Source organism: Sander vitreus, chromosome 2 (assembly GCF_031162955.1).
Source record: "Sander vitreus isolate 19-12246 chromosome 2, sanVit1, whole genome shotgun sequence".
Lineage (NCBI taxonomy): Eukaryota > Metazoa > Chordata > Actinopteri > Perciformes > Percidae > Sander > Sander vitreus.
The window spans coordinates 1,219,587-1,243,554 of record NC_135856.1 but is presented as its reverse complement, the minus strand read 5'-3'; the positions used below and the strand labels follow the sequence as shown (position 1 = coordinate 1,243,554).

General features: G+C 41.8%; 1 protein-coding gene across 12 annotated transcripts; it reads left to right on the top strand.

Moving 5' to 3' along the window:
* Window positions 1–994: 994 nt before the first annotated feature.
* Window positions 995–23,458, top strand: slc8a1a (solute carrier family 8 member 1a). 12 transcript variants are annotated; one of them, XM_078272032.1, is made up of 10 exons: window positions 995–2,793; window positions 10,300–10,406; window positions 13,160–13,180; window positions 14,478–14,495; window positions 14,610–14,624; window positions 16,480–16,548; window positions 19,461–19,588; window positions 19,748–19,847; window positions 21,103–21,375; window positions 22,204–23,458. In XM_078272032.1, the coding sequence occupies exons 1-10, from the start codon at window positions 1,019–1,021 to the stop codon at window positions 22,578–22,580; spliced, it is 2,883 nt and encodes a 960-aa protein (XP_078128158.1). In that variant the 5' UTR covers window positions 995–1,018; the 3' UTR covers window positions 22,581–23,458. The 12 variants fall into 12 exon arrangements, with proteins under 12 accessions (XP_078128158.1, XP_078128141.1, XP_078128133.1 ...); XM_078272015.1 differs by lacking the exons at window positions 10,300–10,406; window positions 14,610–14,624 and adding an exon at window positions 10,970–11,073; XM_078272007.1 differs by lacking the exon at window positions 14,610–14,624.
* Window positions 23,459–23,968: the final 510 nt, after the last annotated feature.

Below are 23,968 nucleotides of genomic sequence, written 5' to 3'. Positions count from 1 at the left end.
AATAATTATGAAATTAATCTGTTGGTATCAAGTGGCTCCCCCTACACTTCAACCTAATGGTAGACCTACCTGTTGCCTTCCCCTGTCTTTCCTGATCCACCATCCTCACACCTGAATAAAATGAACTCACTGTTAAATATAGCAGCCTAAATTCAATTCCTAAATCAGCCTAGTGATGACATCAGATAAGACAACTATTATGCAGTAAGGTTGTGCTGCTGCTGACATTATATTCACATTTTGTATTTTAAAAAAGTACAAATATGGAGAGCCACTTAGCACAGACCTTTAAAGAGAGAGAGAGATGTGACTGTGTAATTACAGCGTCCATGTCACCAAACAAATGTAACTATAGCCTGTATGTCTGACAGCACAGCTAACATGAACAGCTAATGGTAAAACAAAATCTATTAATGATTCCATGGTAAACCAGAGTTATTGCATAAGTTATGTTTTCCAGCTTCTTGTCATTATTGTATCTTATATTTACCAGTTGTTATTTTACATTAATAAAATTGAGATATGTCATGCATGGGATTGGTACCATAGGATTTAACCAAAATCTAAATGTAGCTATCAGCAACATTGGTTTGCATTAAGCTAGCCGTAAAGCCCACTTTAGCTGCTAGTGTTAGCAAACACTAGCTAGTCAGAGAACATGTTACCATGAATATTTACAAGCATCCAAGCACAGACATCACACTTTAAATCCTACCTTTTTTTGGATGGTTGCCTTTCACCATCCACTTATTTAACTGCTGTCACATCCCTTGACATGCCATCTCCTTTTCCCTCTTTCTTTTTCTATTTTTAGCCCCCGACAGCTTTTTTGCTTTATCCATCTTTTCCACAGACGACAACTCACTACTCGTACCTGCTTGCTCAGCGCTCATGGCTCATTTTGCGTAACTTCCGGCCATATCCCGGCTGTATCCCTTCTAGCCACAACCTTGACTTGAATGATCCGACAGAAACCTAAAGTCTCCTTCTGTGTCTTGCAGGTTTAAGGGATCTCACCATGAGCCGAGCCGGGACGTTGTCGCTGCTCCCCACCCTTCATCTGCTTTTCCTTTTGTCCATCATCTCAACTGAGCTTCCATATTCCGCGGCGGGAGGCTCTGCTCCGGCGCTCACGTCCAACAACACGCTCAGAAACCACTCCAAATGCGGAGGAGAAAATGCCGGCTGCATTGATGGTGTCATCCTGCCGGTATGGGAGCCAGAAAACCCGCCCTTCCCCGACCGCATCGCCAGAGCCATTATTTACTTCGTGGGGTTGGCGTACATGTTCCTGGGCGTCTCCATTATCGCCGACCGCTTCATGTCATCCATCGAGGTCATCACTTCCCAGCAGAGACAGATCACCATCACGAAACCCAATGGGGAGAAGATCACCACGACGGTACGCATCTGGAACGAGACTGTGTCCAACCTGACCCTGATGGCGCTGGGTTCCTCTGCGCCAGAAATCCTGCTGTCTGTTGTGGAGGTTTGCGGCCACGGCTTTGAAGCCGGCGAGCTCGGCCCGAATACCATCGTGGGAAGCGCCGCCTTCAACATGTTTGTCATAATCGGGCTTTGTGTTTCAGTCATTCCCGACGGAGAGACCAGGAAGGTGAAGCACCTGAGGGTTTTCTTCGTCACCGCCACGTGGAGCGTGTTTGCGTACACGTGGCTCTATCTGATCCTCGCCGTGATTTCTCCCGGCATTGTTGAGATATGGGAGGGCCTGCTCACGCTCTTCTTCTTTCCCATTTGTGTCGGATTAGCTTACGTGGCCGATCGCAGACTTCTCTTCTACAAGTACATGTACAAACGGTACAGAGCGGGGAAGCAGAAAGGGATGATTATTGAAACGGAGGGAGAGCCGGAGCTTCCCTCGAAAGTTGACATCGAAATGGACGGGACAATCCTCAACTCCCACGGAGAAGAGGAGCCAGACGAAGAGGAGGCTCGCAGAGAAGTCGCCCGGATCCTGAAGGATCTGAAACAGAAACATCCCGATAAAGAGATGGAGCAGTTGATGGAGCTCGCCAACTACCAAGTTTTAAACCAGCAACAGAAAAGTCGGGCTTTCTACCGCTGTCAGGCGACGAGGATCATGACGGGAGCGGGAAATGTTTTGAGGAAGCACGCCTCCGACCAAGCCAAGAAAGCCACGCAGCACGATATCTGCACCGAGGTTTCGGTCAACGACTTTTCCTCCAAGGTGTTCTTTGACCCCGGTAGCTACCAGTGTCTGGAGAACTGCGGCAGCGTGGCGCTGAACATGGTGCGCCGTGGCGGAGACCTGACGAACTCCGTCTCTGTGGATTACCGGACCGAAGACGGCACCGCGAATGCCGGATCGGATTACCGCTTTACCGAAGGAACGGTCATCTTCAAGCCGGGCGAAACGGAAAAGGAAATCCGCATCGACATCATCGACGATGACATCTTTGAGGAGGACGAGCACTTCTTGGTTCACCTCAGCAATGTGCACGTTGTGTCGGATGGTGCCAGCTCCGGCGAGCGAGAGGCTAACCACGTGGACGCCCTGGCGGGTTTAGGACTGCCGTGCACGGCCTGCGTCACCATCTTTGATGACGACCACGCAGGGATCTTTACGTTCGAGGAGCCAGTGGTGACGGTGAGCGAGAGCATCGGGGTGATGGAGGTGAAGGTAATCCGGACGGCGGGAGCTCGCGGCGTCGTGGCCGTGCCGTACAAAACCACGGAGGGGACGGCTAAAGGAGGCGGCGAGGACTTTGAGGACACATACGGAGTCCTGGAGTTTGACAACGATGAGATCTCGTAAGTACAAATCTTCTCTGCACACTCAAAAATAGAAGTACTATTGTGTACACTCATGTTCCCTTTTCTTTCATTTTCTACACTCATATTAGTCAAAATGTACAGTTCTGGCCTTTTAAAAACAATACTGTACTCTTAAGTGAACATGTTAATAAGTGTACCTGTAAGAAAAGAAATGTTCTTGTCTCCTACTTCCCTTTTTGCGTGTGTGAATGATGCACAGTTCCGTGATTTCTCTCCAAGGCATTTTGGGTATTAGAGTCTTTGCTGATGTCAGAAAAAACAATGTCAAGATTTAATGCTGCGTTCCAGGCAACCCGTAACTCGTGTTTTCACAACCTTCTCCCCATGAAAGCGCCCGGCAGTCAAACCCCTAACTTACTACTCATGAACTCGTACCAGATTGTTGAACTCCCAGTTTGACGTCACACACACATAAACAACGTCAACCCCTGTTGATGCTTTACAGACGTCGGTGACTAACGCTGAGAAATATAAATAAATAGACATAAATAGGCAACGTATAGTAATTCCGCACATTGTAATCAAAACAATACACATATGATTGTGTACTACTACAGGTTATGTTTATTAAATGAAGCCCAAAATATGTAGCCGACTAGAAATCGCTAGTTTCAGCTAGTGCTAGCTAACGTCAACGTTAGGTAGCCGCTAGCTCGCGTAACGTTAGGTAGCCTAACCTGAACCCTGCCAATGGTACAATGTTTAGCCTGCAAGCTTTGACGGTGTGCCAAATGTCATTATTTTTATCATCAGACGCACAAATCTGCTGTACATAAACGTAACTAAACCAACTTGGCAGAGCTTGGGTTTGTCGTGACTTTGCCTGGAACGCTACAAAGTCGTGAGTCGTGACTTGAAGTCGTAACTTACGGGCTAAAAATTGTGTCTGGAACACAGCAAAGGATACAAGATTTCTTTCATTGTCATTCAGCAAAACACAGAAATGTGTAAAGCTTGAATGAAATTACGCGCATGGCTCCTTTAAACAGATTCAAAATGAGAAGTTATTTTGACAAATATCAATGTATCAGCAAGTATATCTAAAGATTAGACATTTATATATAAAAATATACAAATAATAAATCCGATAATCTGCTTTGAACTTTAAATACTTTTACCTTTGAAACACTTTGACTGTCATTATTTTGATCACACATCTGCAAATGTTCTGAGGCTGGTTTGAATATAAACTTGCAGATTGTTGGATGATCCCTCTGATTGGCTGTTTCCTCTTTGCTTCACCTGTCTGTCTGTCTGTCTGTCTGTCTCTGGCTTCATACTGTATCTGTAGTTTGACAGAGAGAATATTTTTCACACACTTTCTGACTGACATATTTAATTTAATAGGGAAGTTGTGCTTTACATCGCCGTAAAACTCAGATTAAGTAAATTTTAGCTGCACAAAATGTACGTTTGGTTGTCGTGAATTGGACAGCCCACTGTCTAAATCATCCGACATAGATCGTCTAATCCAAGGGTGCCCAATTTGGGTGTGGCCCGTCCTCCATTTGTTTAAGCCGCCATGGCATTTGACATACTCTTGCTTATTCTCCTCTTATTTAGAAAGTGCTGTAAAACCCTAACCGTAATGACAGCGAAACGTACAATTTGTGCAGCTGAAAACTACTTAACTTGAGTTTTACGGCGATGTAAAGCACAGTGCTGGTAAACTTCCCCTTAAAATTAAATAAATAAGAATTACAGTATTTACAATGAAATCCAAGAATTGCGGTATTCTTCAACATCAACATTTATTTTGGCCCACAGCCTTTTTGGCCCTTCATGTGAATGAATTTAGGCACCTCTGGTCTAGACATTATGGCTGATAATCTAAATCCTTATGGTGACAATGAACCGGAATCTTACTATCAGAACCAGGGTTTTACTAGCCAGGAAATCCAGACCCAAATCTGAAAGATTAAGGGTCTGGCATTGAGTAATGAAAATGGCCCAACTCGAGAGGCGGCAACAAGAATGCATTTGAAAATCTCACTGCACCCGACTGGATAACACTACGACCAATCACAGCAATACACTGGGTGACGTATCCAGAGCCCCATACGCTTAGCTACCAGAGGAGCTAACTGGTAGATTAGCTACCAGAGGAGCTAACTGGTAGATTAGCTACCAGAGGAGCTAACTGGTAGATTAGCTACCAGAGGAGCTAACTGGTAGATTAAACTCTTAGCTACCAGAGGAGCTAACTGGTAGATTAGCTACCAGAGGAGCTAACTGGTAGATTAGCTACCAGAGGAGCTAACTGGTAGATTAGCTACCAGAGGAGCTAACTGGTAGATTAGCTACCAGAGGAGCTAACTGGTAGATTAAACTCTTAGCTACCAGAGGAGCTAACTGGTAGATTAAACTCTTAGCTACCAGAGGAGCTAACTGGTAGATTAGCTACCAGAGGAGCTAACTGGTAGATTAGCTACCAGAGGAGCTAACTGGTAGATTAAACTCTTAGCTACCAGAGGAGCTAACTGGTAGATTAGCTACCAGAGAAGCTAACTGGTAGATTAAACTCTTAGCTACCAGAGGAGATAACTGGGAGATTAAACTGTCGTCATCTGTTTAGCTCGCCTCTGGCTATATCAGATACAGCGATGTGATTGGTTCAGCTCGGCTACGAGGGCATAGTTAATGAGCAGCATTACTCAATGCCAGAGGGACTCGCTGAGCAAATTCAAATTGTGCTCTCTCGAGAACTCTGGATTTCCAGGGTAGGGTTTTACAGTACTTTCAAAATAAGAGGAGAATAAGCATGAGCATGTCAAATGCCGTAGCGGGCCAAAACAAAGGGAGAACAAGGCCAGACCTGGTCCGTGGGCCCCAAATTGGGTGGCCTTGACATTATGGCTGATAATCAAAATCCTTATGGAGGAAATGAATGGGATTTTGACTTCCTGAACCACACTGTTAATCTCTATTGAACAGGGATTTATGACCTCCCATGTTCCGCCAGCAGCCTCACCTCCGCAGGTTCACATGCCTCTCATAGCGGCTGCAGGCACTCTTTCCATGTCTATGGGAAGGCAGCAGGAATGTAATGACAACACATTTATTTCCAGAGCATAAACACGGCCGCTGGCTATGAAGGAAAGTAAACGATGTGCTGAAATGGAAAAAAGGTGCCCCGGTCTGTCTGTGACTCCGTTTATCAATGAGGACGCTGCTGGAAGCCTTATATAGAGCGATCAAGCTCAGACTAATTCATCTGCTCAACAACAGCATGGACATTCACTGTGATAGGAGTTGTTACAGGCTGGTATTAGGGGAAACCCTTCATTTCTAGTCTTCTAATTGTTTCTGTGTGACTGTGTTAAAGCAGCACAGCCAGTCCTCACACTTCTCTTCATGTGTTGGTGCAGTAAAACATCCCAAGAAGAAATGAGGCATTAAGAGACTGTCCTCCCCAAAAAAAACACCCACATAAAGACAGAGTGCATTTAAGTCCCGCCCTCACTGGAGGGGAGAACCACTCTCTGCTTCCCATTGACTAGTGCTGTGTGAAGGTTTCCTCCTCTTTTATTCCATCTGATATCAAACAACAGAAACATGTCTAAAAGCTGCTGTGTGCTGATATTCACTACCAACAGGGTCAAGAACCCAGAACTTCAGTTTTTATAAGCTACCGACCCGTAAAACTGAGTTTTTATGAAGACAAAAGTGGAAACAGACGCAAGGAATCAGCAGAGAGAATGGGGAGAGACGCTAAGATAATGTTTTGTCCAATGTTGCGTTTGCAGAAGGCATTTTACCTTTTCATCTTAGCCCCGCCCAAGATGATTGTGATTGGTTGGAAGAAATGCCAATAAACCAGAGCACGTTTTTCTCCCATCCAGGAATGCTCTGTGGACTCAACGGACCTTCCTCCACAGCGCTGTGGAGGAAGGTCTAGACATGAGAGACTTCATCGTCTGTCGTCATCGCTTCTTTTTTTTGTTTTTTCCGGCTGTAGTAACTGTTAACTCGCCCGGCACACTGCAGGCGTTTGTCTTCTTAGTTATGACATTACTACTAATTACTAGACATTAGTCATCATCATCTCATTGTTTCTTAACAGTAAAATAACTATTGACTTAGGTTTAACCCTCGTGTTGTCCTCATTTTCAAAATGTTTCTATATCAGAAATTTGGGTTTTCTTTCAACCAAATTGTAAAAAAAAATAACGTGGATGGTTCCATACGACGCTCTTCACAAGAAAAATGAATGATCAGTTCACTACTTTCATTGAATTTGGGTAATTTATTACATTTTATAGCATTTTAAAAAAAATGAAAACAGAATGTTGAAAAAATGTCACAAAAATGTCAGAAAAAGCTTCAAAAACAAAAACAAAACAAAAAGAAGACAAGCACGGAAAAAACTGACAAAAAAGTTGGTAAAAAGCTTTAAATATGTCGGGGGAAAAAATGTCAAAAAAGTGACAAAAACATCAGGAACAGCGACGAACAAAACGTTGAAATAATTTAAAATTTTGACCCAGAAAAACAAAAAGTTGCACGGTGGACAGGAAGACAACACGAGGGATATATATATATATATATATGTGTGTGTGTGTTTGACCCCTTTTTCGATGCTTTTGACGCTTTTTAAAAAGTTTTTGTCGCTTTCTGACACTTTTTTTAAATTCATGGTCAACAACCCTAATTTATATGACATTATACCAAATGTTCTTAGTTAAAAAAAAGCAGAAATTATGAATTATTTGGACTATTAGTAAAGATCAGAGGATGTTGAGTGGATCACAGAATTTCAAAGTTTAGTTTCAGAATATTGTTTTGAAACCATTTAAATTATGTTATATCTTGCTGGTTGTCCCCCATAAACATTTTGAGCCTCAAACACTAAACTTCCTGCATTCGGGTGAATTTTTATGCAACAATTTCTGCTTTTTTTCCTGCATCAAGTTATGGTGCAAATGTCTTAATTCATGTAAAGGAAATGATATAATTATTATTCTCCCGTATTGATCAAAACTTTCTGCACGTTCAAAACGTCATCAGGTGTTTCTGGATGGGTTTCTTTTAGGAATCATGTCAATCTCAACAAAAAATCTGTTGAGATTGAGTCATTGTTAAAGTTAGAAGCTCCAAAGTTGAACTCTCCATAAATCTATCTTCATTTTTCACTTCCTGTTGTGTTTCTTTAGTAGACACACTTCTTGTTTTCCGAAAATGTTTTGAGGCCCAGAACGGTTATTTTATAACTCTTTTTAGGGAGTGGGTTTCATATTTTTTAAGAGGAACAAATCGACCTCTTCTAAACATTGGGGGGGACATATCCCCTGCAGGCCTGTGGTTGTTATAAAGTATTACAGATTGTTCTTTAGGGTAGTTTTATTGGGCTGTTTGTTGACGGGCTGCAGGCTTCATGTTTCTGTCCCTCGGACTCTCTGGGAATCTCTCCTGTCCGCTGAGTGCGAGCGGAGCGGAAAGACTCACAGCTCGGTGTGTCAGATGTGTTTCGTGCCGGCGTGTCGGGCAGATAAACATCACGCAGCTCTCTTCCTTATTAGGCCGGCGAGTGTTGAGCAGCAGCAGGGTCTGCTCAGCGTCCGTGGCTCAGCTCGTAAAGCAGACAGATGAGACTGCGGTCAAGCACACGGGAGGTCGCCTGCTGGCCGACAGCCACGTCTCCAACACCAACACACTTCACATCAACTCCTGTCTGTTCCCCCTCTACGGAGGACATTTGGGGACATAATTAAACATTTAGACCAGTGGTTCTCAAGCTTTTTTTTCAATAATGTTCCCCCTTTGAACAGCGCAAAACATTTTTGGTAGAAAAATAAGTCTCTATAAAGAGAAAGAATACAGCGATGTCAGCGATAGATTTACATTTAAATGCTACATTTCAAATGTTTAGAATCCATCACTTAATTAATTCATTATTGTAGTATAATTTTAGGAATTATGCATGACATATTTTTAAATGAGCATTTGTATGAATATCTCACGTACCCCCTCCAGTACTCCAAGGGTACACCCCTAGGGATACACGTACCCCCATTTGAGAAACACTGCTCTAGGAGATAAAACTTGTTGGTTGAACCTCTAATGATGTACTTTATTTTTTCTAGATAGAGAAACTGCAAAAGATCTCTAATCCAGTAAACATGGGATGGTGGAGATACTTAGGCGACTGGCTACTAACGACGTTAGCCTGTTTTTTGGATAAGTCCCCTTTAACAACACCAAGGACTGTCGTTAGATGGGAGGGTTCACATTTTATTTCAAATATCTCTGAAAATGTCCAGTAGGAGGACAGTATTGGACAGCACCAGAGGCTATGAATAAGATAATAATAATTACAGTTACGTCTGTTACAGTTACGTCTGTTACAATACTGAGAGAAGGGCAAGAATAGGCTGAGAAGATGTCAACCCGACTGGAGATAACTCAACCCTTTTCTGCGGTTTCATTTGCGAGATCTCATCTAGAACGTAGCAGTAACGGTGTAGCCTGAAAACACTCAAACTACTTGCCACTAGTGTTGCGTTGCCAGTTCTCTCTCCACTGACTGTCAGCGCTGTGTGTGGTCCTGCACCTCTGTCTATTATGGGATAGGGTGACAAACGCTGTGGCTTTTTGTATTTCTTTTGAACCAATCACAACAGTCCGTCAATATATGATGTATGTTTTAAACATTTCAGATGGAAATAAACATTTATTAGCATGATTTGAAGCATGATTCTTAAACTTTAACTGCAGGACTTTTTCCTTTCATCCTCCATGAGGATATATTATTATTATTATTATTTTTATTATTATTATTATTATTATTATTATTATTATTGATTTTTATGCTGAAAGGTTCCCGAAAACTGTGACATGAGAACGAGTCAAAAAAAACTCCAAAACCACCAATCTGTAGATATTAAATAAACATGGAAATGGATGAAGGCCGTCTTCTGTTTCCACGCTGCAGGCACACACGCATACACACACACACACACACACACACACACACACACACACACACACACACAGAGCATGGGTCTGTCCAATGAGGACGGCTGCAGCCTGAAGCCTCCAACAATCTAACTGTGTCATCTGGTTTCTTCTTGTTGCAAATCATCTTTATAATCATCATCTCCAGCTGTAAACACGGTTTCACTGCAGGTGAACAACCCGTTCTCACTCCCATTCCTAAAATCCTGACGCTTGGTCAGCGGCTCTCAGTGTCGGATACCGACGCTAACACCACCCTGTAGCCGGTGTTTACCATACAGTGGTCCTCGGCGACATAAAATTATAATAAGAGAAAACTAAATACAGTATTCTTCTAAAAGTTCACCGTACAGTTTGACAGTTTTATGACTTTTTAGGAACTTTAGGAGTAATTTTCCTTATTTGATTGAATGTTTAGTTCCTGTCCTGCAGTCTGTCTCTGACATCATCTTCTCTTCATCACGCCTCACACTTCTGCACACTTCTCCTCCTTCTGCAACCTTTCTGTCTCTTTTCTTTCTGTTTCAGCAAAACTATTCACATCAATATAATTGACGATGAAGAATATGAGAAAAACAAGAACTTCTTCCTAGAGATGGGAGAGCCTCGGCTGCTGGAGATGAGTGAGAGGAAAGGTGGGGCTGTTGCCACCCATTTAACCCCCATCCATCTAACCACCCCCTCTCCATACAACCCCACCTTCCTGTGCTGTAACCCCCCCTATATAATCTGGCCCCATTCAACATCGTCCCGTCTAATTCCGCCCCTCGTCTAACTCCGCCCTGCTAACCCTAACCCATCTAACCCGCCCAACTAATCCTGCCCCCTCCTACAACCCATCGTGTAACCCTGCCCCCTCTTATAACCCTACATCTCTAATGACCTTTAACCTCTGTGAATTCAAACTCACCTTAAGACCTCACAGGGAAAAACATCACTAAATGTGGGGTAAAAAAGGTTTGTCACGATTCTTTAAATAAAAATGAGCTTCTGATTTCAATTTTAAATCAAAAGCAGGATCAGCGATTCTGTCAGTATTTTTTCTCTCTCCAGCCCGGCCTACTTTCACCTGTACAAACTGCGAAAACATCACTTCAACATTGCGTGTGTCTGAGTGTGTGTGTGTCTGAGTGTGTGTTGGTGAACTAACCCCTCCCCCTCCTCTCCCTCTGTTGTGTGTTTCCTGTTTGCTCCGCAGGAAGCTCATATCCGTTAGAATAATTGACCGTGAGGAGTACGATAAGCAGGCCCGCTTCTACGTAGAGCTGCAGGAGCCATGTTGGAACCAGACGAGATGGACAGGTGTGAACATGCACCTGAGTCTCTTTCTGACCTTTGACCTTTACTTCATCTTTTTTGAGGCTCTATTTTTCCTGCTTCAGTTTACTCCTGCCGCTGTCGGTGGGCCTTCTAGCTGCTTTTTGACCCTTTTTCGACGCTTTTGTCACCTTTTTCGACTGGTCAGGACTAGGGTTGGGTATCGTTTGGATTTTTACAATTCCGATGCCGAACCAGTACTTTTAAAACGATTCCAATTCCTGAACTCATTCTTGAAAAACTGAAAACTTACATCAAAGATGTAATATGTTTACTAGCGATCACGTCCAGTCAGGGGCGTTGCCCAAAATTCTGGGCCCTGTAGAAAGGCAATTTTTATGGGCCCCTCCCCGCATCCACAGCTATTCATTCTAGCATCTTTTTGGGCCTTCCTCACATGAGGGCCCTGGTACTCAGTACTCAGTACTCAGTACTCAGTACCCCAACCCCCCCCACCAGTCCGACGCCCCTGTGTGCAGTAAATGGTTAATATGCTTTTACGTTTTGGTTTTGGTGAGCCCAGAGGGAAAATATGGCATTGTAAAAGTAGCCTACATTTATGGTAGCTAGCTAACGGTAGACTACAGAGAAAGGGTGATATTTTTACGTCCGTTTTGGAGCGACAAAGGGAAAATATTTCAGTCGACACATTAAGTGGAACCGAAATGTGCGTTCTAATCCAGTCCGATTCCTACCAGTTGCGTAGGAACCGTTTCCATAGTGGAACCAGGCTTCGGGACCCAACCCTAGTCAGGACTGGTTTGGACTGGACTGGTTGGGAACAGTTGGTTAAGGAGCGAGGTTAGGGCTGGTTCTGTTGGGTTAGAACCAGAGATGGGAGTCCGTCACACATGTGCAAGTCCCAAAACCTTCAAGCTGCAAGCAGATCTTGAGACTTTGTTTTCCCTTTAAACTATTTCAGTGCACAAGCAAAGATATAGCTTGAAAGAGAAATACAGCTGAAATGTATAAACTAAGTATATAAAAACAGATGTACTTATGGTAACATGTAGCCGTCTGTGTTTCCGTCCGTCGTATTAAATCTTCCTGTCTTTGGATTTCCATTAAACATCCTCCAGGATTCCTAACTTTGACTTTAACAAATTAACCGTATTTACAGGTTTTAACACACCAATGAGTTTTCTTACAGTCCAAAATGTTTTCCTTATTGATGTTCATTGATGTAAAGTTTAGGGCAGAGTTGTCTGCAATGTAAGTTAATTAGCAATTGTGCACCGTCAGTTAGCGTCCACTAAAAGTGCTGTTTTTGCCAGACTCCATATAAATAATCAGTAGGTTTATCATCGTAAAACACACTTCATTCATATTCATATTTATTTAACCATGTTTATTTCACACGTCATCAATGTATCATTAAACACAATCTCATAAGGTACAATAATCATATATAAGCCACGTGAAATGGGGAACACAAACTAAATAAAACAACCAAAAGCCGTCTTGGTTCATCTTTCCACTGTTCCAACAATCACCACTCTGGTTTGGTTGAAATAAACCCTTAATTCACCCATTTACATGTGGAGATATGCTGGCTCTATACACGCTAAAAGTCCTGATTATTTACATGGAGTCTGGTGGAGATATGCTGGCTCTATACACGCTAAAAGTCCTGATTATTTACATGGAGTCTGGTGGGTTTGGTGATGGTGATTTCGGGGCTGTTTTATGTTAAACTAAAAGGATCTTACTCTAACTAAAAGGTCTATCTCTGTAGGGATCCATCCCATAATGTTGTCAGACACTTAGAATAATAATCTGAGTTTGTCAGCGGCAAAAACTGAACTTTTAGTGGACGCTAACTGACGCTGAACATTTGTCCTGTAGGGTTACATTACAGCCCGGTTCATGGCTGCCTGTTAACATACAGGTTTGTTTTCAGTTATTCTGATCTATAATTAAACCATTTTCAGCTACAAATGATTTGCTTATATGTTGAGTTGATTTAAAATAAGAACAACCAAAATGAATGTGGGTCGGAATTATCACAAGCTCCTCTTTTTTTTAACGTCTTGTTATTCTGATTTTTCTCTCGTCTGTTTCTTCTCTTCAGCTGTGTTGCTTCAGGAAGTCGGTAAGATGCTTGAATGTTTCCCCATCAGGGTATCATTGGATAATCCGTACTTAATTTTTAATCGGAAAATGAAAAACGTTTCTGGTGTCAGAATAAACAAAAAAAAACAAAAAAACAATCAAAAACAAATTTGTGTATCATTCCTTCATTTGTTTGTTGTAGTTTTTGCAAGCAAAAGAATTTCTTTCATCATTATTTCTTTTGGATTAAAGAATGACAAAGTCTGTGTGCATGCAACTCTTTATATCGTTTGAAACCAAAAACATTACGGGGTCTGTTGGTTTTAAGTTTCCAAATGAAAACACAAGAAAACTGCCTTCTGCAAATTAATCAGCCTGGTCTCACAGAATTCCGTGAAATGATCACAAACTGTTAACAGCGCATTACGTGGTGGTGGCACGGGATGTGTGAAAATTCCGTGTGGCCACCACGGAAAACAATGCCAAAGTAAAGTCAATGAGAAGATGACGTAGCATTAAGAGCGACTACGGTAGCGAGTAGTATTTAAGCCCGAAAATCCGCATAGGGTGGTGGGTGGATGGGTCAAACAACACAGGTCTTACACCCAGGAGACCGGGGGTTGTGTCCCGCATGTCACGTTTCATAAACCCAACCGTAACCGTCCCGTTCTTCTTTTCCTAAACTCAAATGTCCCGTTGTTGTCCCGCGTCCCGTTCTTCTTTTACTAAACCCAGCCGTCCCGTTCTTCTTTTCCTAAACCCAACCGTCCCGTTCCTCTTTTCCTAAACCCAACTTTCCCGTTCTTTTTTTCCTAAACCCAACCGTCCCATTCTTCTTTTCCTAAACCCAATTGTCTGTTCTTCTTTTACCTAAACCCAACTGTCCCGTTGCTGTCCAGCATGTCATGGAAACGTAAGCCCACCCACGACCTTTTCTTTAACTTAAGGAGGTGTTCATTTCACAGAATTCTTCCGAGGGCTTCCACAGATTTTGAGTTAGGGGGCCGTGCTCATTTCATGGAATTCTGTGAGATCAGGTTGAAATGAATTGTTCTGGTTTTCCTTTTGAAGAAAGAAATCAAGACAGGAGGACCGGAAGTCAAAAGTAAATGTGTCAGGATAAAAGCATGTTAGATGAAAAATAAATAGACTATCCAACGATACCCTGACCTTATCTTTTTTATGTCCAGCTGACTGTTTCTGTCACTCTGTCTTACTTCATGTCTCTGCCAACATTGGACTGCTTCTCACAATATTTGTATCAATTAAATGAAGAATGTCTGAAAAATCTGAACAAATCTTATCTTCTTCTTGTTTCTTATTTCCTGACGTTTTAGGTGGATTTGTGAAAACAGGTAAGTTAACCCCAAACGCTTTCCTTACACTGACTTATTAGTATGATATTATACTGGAATATTTCTTGTTTGTTTCATTAATGAGTTTGTTTATCATTTTTGGCTTCCTCCCAGAGAAACAGCTGTATGGTAAGACACCTCTCGTGGGGCAAAGGTTTGCTTGAAAGCACGTGTGTCAAACTCAAGGCCCGCGGGTTGAACTCGGCCCCTCGCAAATTCAAATTCAATTTAGGTTCACAATAAGTTTCGCCCCCCCCTGGTTGTGCGCCAAACCAAAGAGATGGGAAACTCAACTTGCAATCATGCAACAATTTGGCAGATTTGCCGACTTTGAGACTCAGAAATTCCCCCAGAAGAAGCAGTAGAGTTTTCATTTTCAGGCTGTGAAAGTGGGAGTCGGCTATGTGCAGACTGACCTCATGAAGTGGCGTATGCATGACACATCAATTCGTATGCCATTATTAGCGTGTTATCAAGATGCATACTCGCTTTTTAGTGTGTTTATCAACGCTGTTTGGCCTCCATTGACTTACATTACCTTGTGATTGCGTGTGAATTTACGCCGTAGCGAGTAGTATGAAAGGGTGAATCGCCGCGTAGGGAGGTTGGACAGGGGGGAGGATGGGTCAAACAACACAGGACTTTTACCCATGAGACCGGGGTTTGTGTCCCGCGTCCCAACCGTAGCTTTCTTCTCGCAATAACACGCCAAGTGGCGATAATGCCCCAAAGTGGCGATAACACGCCAAAGTGGCGTGTATGTTTACGTCCGCTGTATACAGCGTAGACATACATGCGGATAGCTCAAAATGCGTACAGGCGTATATGTTTACGCAAAGTCATGATGTCATGTTGCTGAGTGATAGCCTGCTTTTGAAAATGGAATCATTTTTGTGCTTGATTTGCTAAATTCTATGATGGCTGAGGAACTTATTTAGGGCTTTATGTTGACCAAACTAAGTGAGAAGACTACATGAGACCATAAACTAAACATGTCTGTCTCCGGACGTGATTCTCTTTTTCCAATGTTGCCCTTACTGAAGTTGAGTTTGACACGCCTGATTTAAAGCAACAACACGACTTTAACGTCACTAATTCATCACTCTGTGGACGCTGATTCAAGTTGTAAAATGACTTGAAATCAACGCACTTTCATCAATGGGTTCATATGATATCGTACGAAAATGTATGCACAACAATTCGTAAGATATCCTACGAAATTAGGTGACTGTCAGCCGGTTACCTGACGCCGGAAGAAGAGCGGAAAAGCCAGATATACTTTTGACACTTTTTTACGCATTTGAGGCTTTTTTCTAAGTTACTCTTGCTTTTCATAGTTTTTGCGGGTGCTTTTCCGCAATTTTTACCTTCTTTGTTGTTTCTCTAAGCAAAGTGATTTTAAAAATGGCAACACACCAAGAATGGAGGAGGAGGGACGATGTCCCAGGATACTGTCCTGGAAATGTACATCCGTTGATCTAGACTAAAGATAATCCAACTCAAACCTGAAGCTCTACACACAAAATGCACCTGATGGGTCCCAACTACGAGATGGGTTCCTGAACTCTACCACCAACATCGCGCGTCCTGACTGCATTAATAACATCACACGTGCATTAATAACATCACACGTGCATTAATAACATCACACGTGCATTAATAACATCACACATGCAGATGTGCTGATGGGAAATTATCTTCTCTGAGGTCATGTCTCACTGACTATGCTCTCTCTGTCTGTCTGTCTGTCTGCCTGCCTGTCTGTCTGTCTGTTTCGCTGTCTGTCTGTCTGTCTGTCTGTTTCGCTGTCTGTCTGTCTGTCTGTCTGGTGTTTTTCAGGAAAGGACAGTCTCCTAAAAACACAACGCATAGATTCTGTACAAACTAACGCTGAGGTTTCAAAAACCTGTAGTTATTTCTTTTAGTTCGAGATATTTTTTCATATTGTGGTTTCAATAGAATCAGTTTGCCTTCTCCTGTTCAGGCAGAGACGTCTACAGGAAGGTCCAGGGCCGAGACCACCCCGCCCCCTCCGCCATCATCAACATCACAGGTACGTCCTTCAGTCCATCCACCCATCAGTCCATATGTCCACCACCTGTCCATCCACCCATCAGTCTATATGTCCACTACGTGTCCATCCACCCATCAGTCTATATGTCCACTACCTGTCCATCCACCCATCAGTCTATATGTCCACTACGTGTCCATCCACCCATCAGTCCATATGTCCACCACCTGTCCATCCACCCATCAGTCTATATGTCCACTACGTGTCCATCCACCCATCAGTCTATATGTCCACTACCTGTCCATCCTCATCCATCTGTCCTTCCTCAAGTTCATCACTGACTTTTATGACTTTGTTCGACATACTATACTATGAATTTGTATGACTTTTCTATGACTTTTAAAGATTTTTTTCGATATTATATACTGTGACTTTTTACGACATACCATGACTTTGTCTGTGTCAGTTTGCCGGTGTAAACAACAAATGATAGAATAAACATGTAACTTACTAGGTTCAGGATTAGCTCCCCAAGATGAGCTGCAAACTCAACTGATTCTTCTTAATCTGAAGTAAGAGGATCTGACCCCACTTCTATCTTCAAGTTTTCGTCTTCTGTCTCAGGAATGTGACCTATAAATACAACTTTGATCCAGTTAAAAGTTTCACAAATAGCTCAGCAAGATAAGATGCTGTAGATAATGTAGATTTGAGTTCAAGGGTTCAATCCTTTTAAAGGAGCAGTGAATTCTACAGTGTAACCGACCACCACGGTTTGGTATGCATCTGAACTGCGGAATAATTGCAGAGTTTAACCTTCATAGTGTAAAATGTGACGCTACGTGAATGGGGCACAGCAGAAAGACTGAGCGGGACAAAGCCACTTGTTGAGGACAATGGTTTTCATGCGTAGGCCCTACTCCCGTATGGTTCGCATCAGGTGTTAAAACCAAAAGGTACCAAAACACGGAATTGGACTGCTATTTAATGCGACTATGATACGGTTTCAACCGGTCATGAAACTAGCTTAATTGAATACTGATGCCATGGCTCAAGGTAAGGTCCAACATTCAAAGTCAAATACAAATCGTAACAATCTTTTTTATGACATTTTCGACATACTATGCTATGACTTTCTATGACTTTTTATGACTTCATATGAATTTTTTAAAATTCTATGACTATGGTTAGGTCTGTGACTGATTGCCGGGGTAAACAGCAAATAATAGAACAAACGTGATTCACTAGTTTCATGTTTTAGCTCACCAAGATGAGTTCCTGACTCGAGTGATACTTCATGATCTGAGGTTAATGGATCAAACCCCACTTCTCTCCTGAATTTTTCATTTTTTGTCCTCAGTAATGTAAACTATAAATACAGCTTTGAACCACTATGTTCCTCCCTTCATAAATAGCTCAGCAAGATAAGATTCAGTAGATGATGAAGATTTGACGTTGAGGGTTCAATCCTTTTAAAGCAGCAGTGAATTCTAAGGTCAAACACTGAATGCCAAATACACATCTAAACAATCTTTCTCATTACTTTTTTCGACATACTATACTATGACTTTTTCGACACGATATCCAATAATTTTTTTGGAAATACTATACTATATACTATATAATATACTATGACTTTTTTATGAGTTTTTTGAAATACTATACTTTGACTTTTTTATGACTTTTTTTTTACATACTATACTATGACTTTTTTACGACTTTTTCGACACACTATACTATCCATCCATCCATCTTTGTCCGCTTATCCGGGGTCGGGTCACAGGGGCAGCAGCTCCAGCAGGGGACCCCAAACTTCCCTTTCCCGAGCCACATTAACCAGCTCCGACTGGGGGATCCTGAGGCGTTCGCAGGCCAGGTTGGATATATAATCCCTCCACCTAGTCTTGGGTCTCCCCCGAGGCCTCCTCCCAGCTGGACGTGCCTGGAACACCTCCCTAGGGAGGCGCCCAGGGGGCAAGGATGCCCAAACCACCTCAACTTGAATAAAGTCATACTATACTATGACTTTATTCAACTTACTATTCTATGACTTTTTTTGACGTACAATTGTTTGACTTCCTTAGAATTAATCATTGGTACTGGGATAACAGAAGCATAACAATAGCCTAATAAAATAGAAAAATTACGTAAAAAAAAAAAGCATTAACAAATATTGTTTTTAAATGAATTAAATGAAATAAATCAAAGTTATCCAACTTTGATTTAAATTGATAAATTTGATTTCCCAAATTGAAATTTGTATATATGCAAGTGGAGGTTTGCAAATTCACAAGTTGAAATCTACAGACACATGAAAGCAACTGTACACATTCATTCATCACAAACACTCATGTGTGACTAACCTGAGGCAGGGATCGAACTCGCGTCTCCTGAAGTCCTAACGGCACCTTTCACCAGTTGAGGACGATCAACAACAAACGTCACGTTCATTAAACAAAGTTTACACACAGTTTGTCTTAGGAAACAGTCGCAATTTGGTCAGGTTTAGACACCAAAACTATTAGGTAAGTTTAGATAAATAGTAAGTCTGGAATAGTACGGCATGTAAGGGAGGAAGAAGAGACGTTCTGATCAGAATTACACTGGTGTTATAGTGACTTGGCTAGTGAATTAGCTCAAATGGTAGAGTGCTTGCTTAGCATGGGAGAGGTAATGGGATCAATGCTTGCATTTTCCAAAAGAGACTTTTTTCGACATACTATACTATTACTTTATGATTGGGCATCTGTGACCATTTGGCAGTGTAAACAACAAATTATAGAACAAACATAAATTACTAGCTTCAGGTTTAGCTCACCAACATGAACTGCTGACTCAACGGGTACTTCATAATATGAGGTTAAAGGATCAAACCCCATTTCTGTCTTGAGTTTTCATCATCTGTCTTCAGTGATGTCTGTTTCTCTGTGTCTCTCTCTCTCTCTCTCTCTCAGAAGAGGAGAGTGAGGCACTTTTGACGAAGGAGGAGGAAGAGGAGAGGCGGATCGCAGAGATGGGCAGACCGATGCTGGGAGAGCACGTCAAACTGGAGGTCGTCATAGAGGAGTCGTACGAGTTCAAGGTGGGATCCCGTTTTGTTTTATTTAGTCACAGTTAAAACACAATGGAATAAACACGTACAGCGTAACATGCTTTCTCAGATTGATCATCACATATGTGATCATACTGATAGGAGGTTTTGTAAAAAGATCATCAGGAGTTTGATTGGCCGTGTTTTCAGAGCACCGTGGATAAACTCCTGAAGAAGACCAACCTTGCCCTGGTGATCGGGACAAACAGCTGGAGAGAGCAGTTCATGGAAGCCATCACGGTCAGCTCCGGTAAGAACCGGACCTGAACCCTTCAGGTCGGGACCTTTCAGCTTGTAGTGCCAGGGTTAGTACCATAGAATGAAGAAAATACTGGATAGCTTCCGTTATGTAACCCATTGGTTTGTGGACTGCTGTTCTGAGGCCTTCTTTCAGAACCCAGTAAGTTTGTGCATGATGTGATTGGTTCCTGACATTTTTCGAAATGGTTGGATAAACTTCTACAGGTTCTGCTTGGTTCTGATAGGTTCCTATGCCGTCTGTTTTTTGTCCAAAGGTTTAGGTAGACTGTCATGAACGTGTCATAAACATTATAAACAGGTCATAAACGTTCATGACATAATGCTTCTTTTAGTAAGTGTCATTTGGTTTTTGTCATGACAAGTTATGGTTAGGGTTATGGTTAGGTTTGGGTTAGGGTTCATGTGTCATGATAGTGTCATGTGTTCATGTCATGTCACTCTTATGTAGATACCTTCAAGTAAAGTGTTACCAAAAGTTGTAACAGATTCCTGACAGGTGATGGTAGGATCTTGCATTATGTGCAATATTTTTTAAGGGTCTGGATAACTTAAAAAGTAGTAATAAGTCATTATATTTTGAGAGAAAAAATTTTTTATAGTACAAGAAAAAACATTTTTTTTTCAAATTAACAAAAAAAAGTCATTATACTTTAAGAAAAAAGTCATAATACTTCAAGAAAAAAGTCAGACCTGGAAGCTTCTTCCGTTATTTTTACAGTCTGTAGGTAGTAAGGATGAAGGTAAAAGGTAAAAGATTAGATCAGATTAGATTCAACTTTATTGTCATTGTGCAGAGTACAAAGACAACGAAATGCAGTTTGCATCCAACCAGAAGTGCAAAAAAGTGCAATGTGATATTCAAGTATAGACAGGTGGTGCATAGGCAGGACAAGAAATATGGTGCAGTGTAGACAGTAGTGTACAGTTGGTTAACAGAAGATGGTTTAGAGTAATATAAATTGATCATAAATATGTATGGTGTATTAGCAGTTACCTTATAAGAGCAGAATAAATATGAAAAATGTAATATGAACAATGTATTGAACAACATGTACAGATATGTGCAATGCAGTAACATTATACTAGTAGTAAGAATAATATAGATATACGCAGTGTATTAACAAAAAGCGTGGCAAAGAAAACATGCTCCATTATTGCCTTACATAGAAATAAAAGTTTAACGTCTTCAGAGATTAACCTGAATAAGCTTTAGATATGAATCGTTGCCCCCCTGATCCTCCCAGGTGACGATGACGATGATGAATGTGGTGAGGAGAAGCTTCCATCCTGTTTTGATTACGTCATGCACTTCCTGACCGTCTTCTGGAAGCTTCTGTTCGCCTTCGTTCCTCCCACTGACTACTTGAACGGCTGGGCCTGCTTCTTCGTCTCCATCTCCGTCATCGGCATGCTGACGGCGGTCATTGGTGACCTGGCGTCACATTTCGGCTGCACCGTGGGCCTCAAAGACTCCGTCACCGCTGTAGTGTTCGTAGCTTTGGGCACATCTGTACCAGGTCTGACACAAACCTATCCTGTTGACTTTACAGTGAATTACAGTGCAATACATTACATATATTTGGTATTCTCAACCTATTTTCCCATTTTTTGTGTCTAATTGACCAATTGGAACAACAATCTTTAAAAACTGTTTCAGTAGTAAGCAAGAAACAACCTGCAATGTAACCCTTTAGGACGCCAAAAGTGCTGTGTTTGCAGCTGACAAGCTCAGAAACATATTCCTGTCAGAAAAGTTTTATCAATGTTTTCAGATACTAACACTCCAAAATACTACTGTTGGTTGACCTTCCGGGCACAGTACTAAACTGGTTTGAATCCTTCTAAAAAAAAAAAAGAACAGGGACTACTTTGTGTCTATAGGTAACTACACATCTAGGCGGACAAATATGACATGCGGAATTCCCCAAGGCTCCATTCTGGGGCCTCTTCTTTTTAAAGGGTATCTTTGTTTGTTTTTTTTAACTGACAGGCTAAGATTATTATTCTAAGTGTCTGACAACATTATGGAAAGGATCCCTACAGCGATAGACATTTTTGTTAAATAGTAAGATCCTTTTTATTTAACATGAAATAGCCCCAAAATCACCATCACCGCTGAACATTTGTCATATAGGGTTAAATTGCAGCCCAGTTCGCGGCTGCCGGTTACAGCATTCTCTCTCAATACTGTACCAGTTTCAAAGATTTTTAGTCACTAAGACACCAAAAGCATGGGAAAATAGGGTAAAGGTTGAAAAATAAAAACGAAATTACCCTTTAAGTTTGAAGTTTTTTTCATGCATCTTAAACTTTGCGTCTCCTCTCAACTTTCTCTCTCCCTTTAGACACCTTTGCCAGTAAGGTGGCAGCCATTCAGGACCAATACGCCGACGCCTCCATCGGGAACGTGACGGGCAGTAACGCCGTTAACGTCTTCCTGGGCATCGGTGTGGCCTGGTCCATCGCCGCCATCTACCACTACTTCAAGGGTGACGAATTCAGGGTGGACCCGGGCACACTGGCCTTCTCCGTCACACTCTTCACCATCTTTGCCTTCATCTGCATCGGCGTCCTCATCTACCGCCGCCGGCCCGAGATTGGCGGGGAACTGGGCGGACCCAGGGTCCCCAAAATCCTCACCACCTGCCTGTTCTTCAGCCTTTGGTTAATGTACATTGTCTTCTCCTCGTTGGAGGCATACTGTCACGTAAAGGGTTTCTAAAAGTTCTGCTTCTGACGCGTCCGGACAGGTTCAACAGTTTCTTGATGAACAGTTCTGATGGGTTTCTAAAAGGTACCAATACGGGTTCCTATAATGTTTGTTATTTGTCTAAAGGTTGTAACAGGTTTCTGAAAGGTTGGATGAACGCAGGACGCAATTTGCCGGGGGGGATTCATAGGATTAGTCGCCAAAAAGTGACTGAATCGGGTACAGGCATCGCCAGATGACAGCCCTTTCAGACACAAAAGCATGGGAAAATAGGGTTCAGGTAGAAAAAACATTACCCTTTAAGTTTGCAGTAACTTAGCGTCTCCTCTCCAGGGTTTCTAAAAGTCTGTTTAAGTCTAAATGAGCCTATCAACACTACTTGTGTTGTTGTTTGTTGCCGTTTTTATGGCCCTGTTTTTGACGGTCTTTGCAGAGTGGGCACATTAAGTCTAAGAATAGATGCTTTGATATGTTAGATAATGATTCTTTTCATGTATTGATTGTCTGTGAACTATCTCCTAAATCGCAGTCGTGGAGTTTGAAAATTTGATCCAATTCTTTAAAAAAAAAAAAAAAAAGTACATTTGCTCTGCTCTGTTTTCTGCAGAAATCTCTTTCTTTTATACCCAGCTGAAAGCGAATTAATCTGTCTACGCACTTTTAAATTCTGCATCTTCCTTCCAAGCCTTTTCTTTATTTTGCATTTGTAATCCATAGTTGGTCCATGGAGAATAAGATGCCGGGCTGCAGACGTATGGAGGCTATGACGCATATTTTGGTTGAGTGATATGTTTTGTAGCCTAAATGCTGAATGCAAGAATCACTTCAGGCCTACAACAATGATAAATGAAATTTAAAATGTTAAAAAAATAACTGTTATTATGGCTCCAGAGCTGCAGGTTGCTGATGCTTGTTCTGACAGTTTCTTAATAAACACTTCTGATGGGTTTGTAAAAGGTACCAATACGGGTTCCTATAATCAGAGTCATGTGTCCAAAGGTTATAACAGGTTCCTGACATGTTTCTGAAATGTTGGATGAACTAATAATTCTAATAGTTTGTTTTGATTATCTGATTTGTTTCAAAATGCAGATAAATATTCTGCTGGACTCTGTATAATGATTTCATGTTCAAAACATCTTCGATGGGTTTCTAAAGATGCCAAAAACTTCCTGGACAATTCTCAGCTTCACCGTCCTAATGCATTCCTTCAGATCCCAATAGATTCCTGCGAAATGTGACCGGTTCCTGTAATTTTTTTTTTTTTAAATGGTTGGATAAACTTGTAAGGGTTCTGCTGGGTTCTGACAGGTTCCTAAGCTTTCTGTTTTTTTGCCTAACTGTACGTACACACCGCCGCCAACTTGAGCTGCAAAAGAAGCTCTGGCCGCCCTGTCAAG

Bases quoted from the DNA above. Each gene is read 5' to 3' on its own strand.
- slc8a1a (XM_078272032.1), top strand. From the start codon at position 1,019: ATGAGCCGAGCCGGGACGTTGTCGCTGCTCCCCACCCTTCATCTGCTT. The intron at 2,794-10,299 runs GTAAGTACAAAT...TTTCTGTTTCAG, and splicing joins TTTGACAACGATGAGATCTC to CAAAACTATTCACATCAATA. The intron at 16,549-19,460 runs GTACGTCCTTCA...TCTCTCTCTCAG, and splicing joins CGCCATCATCAACATCACAG to AAGAGGAGAGTGAGGCACTT.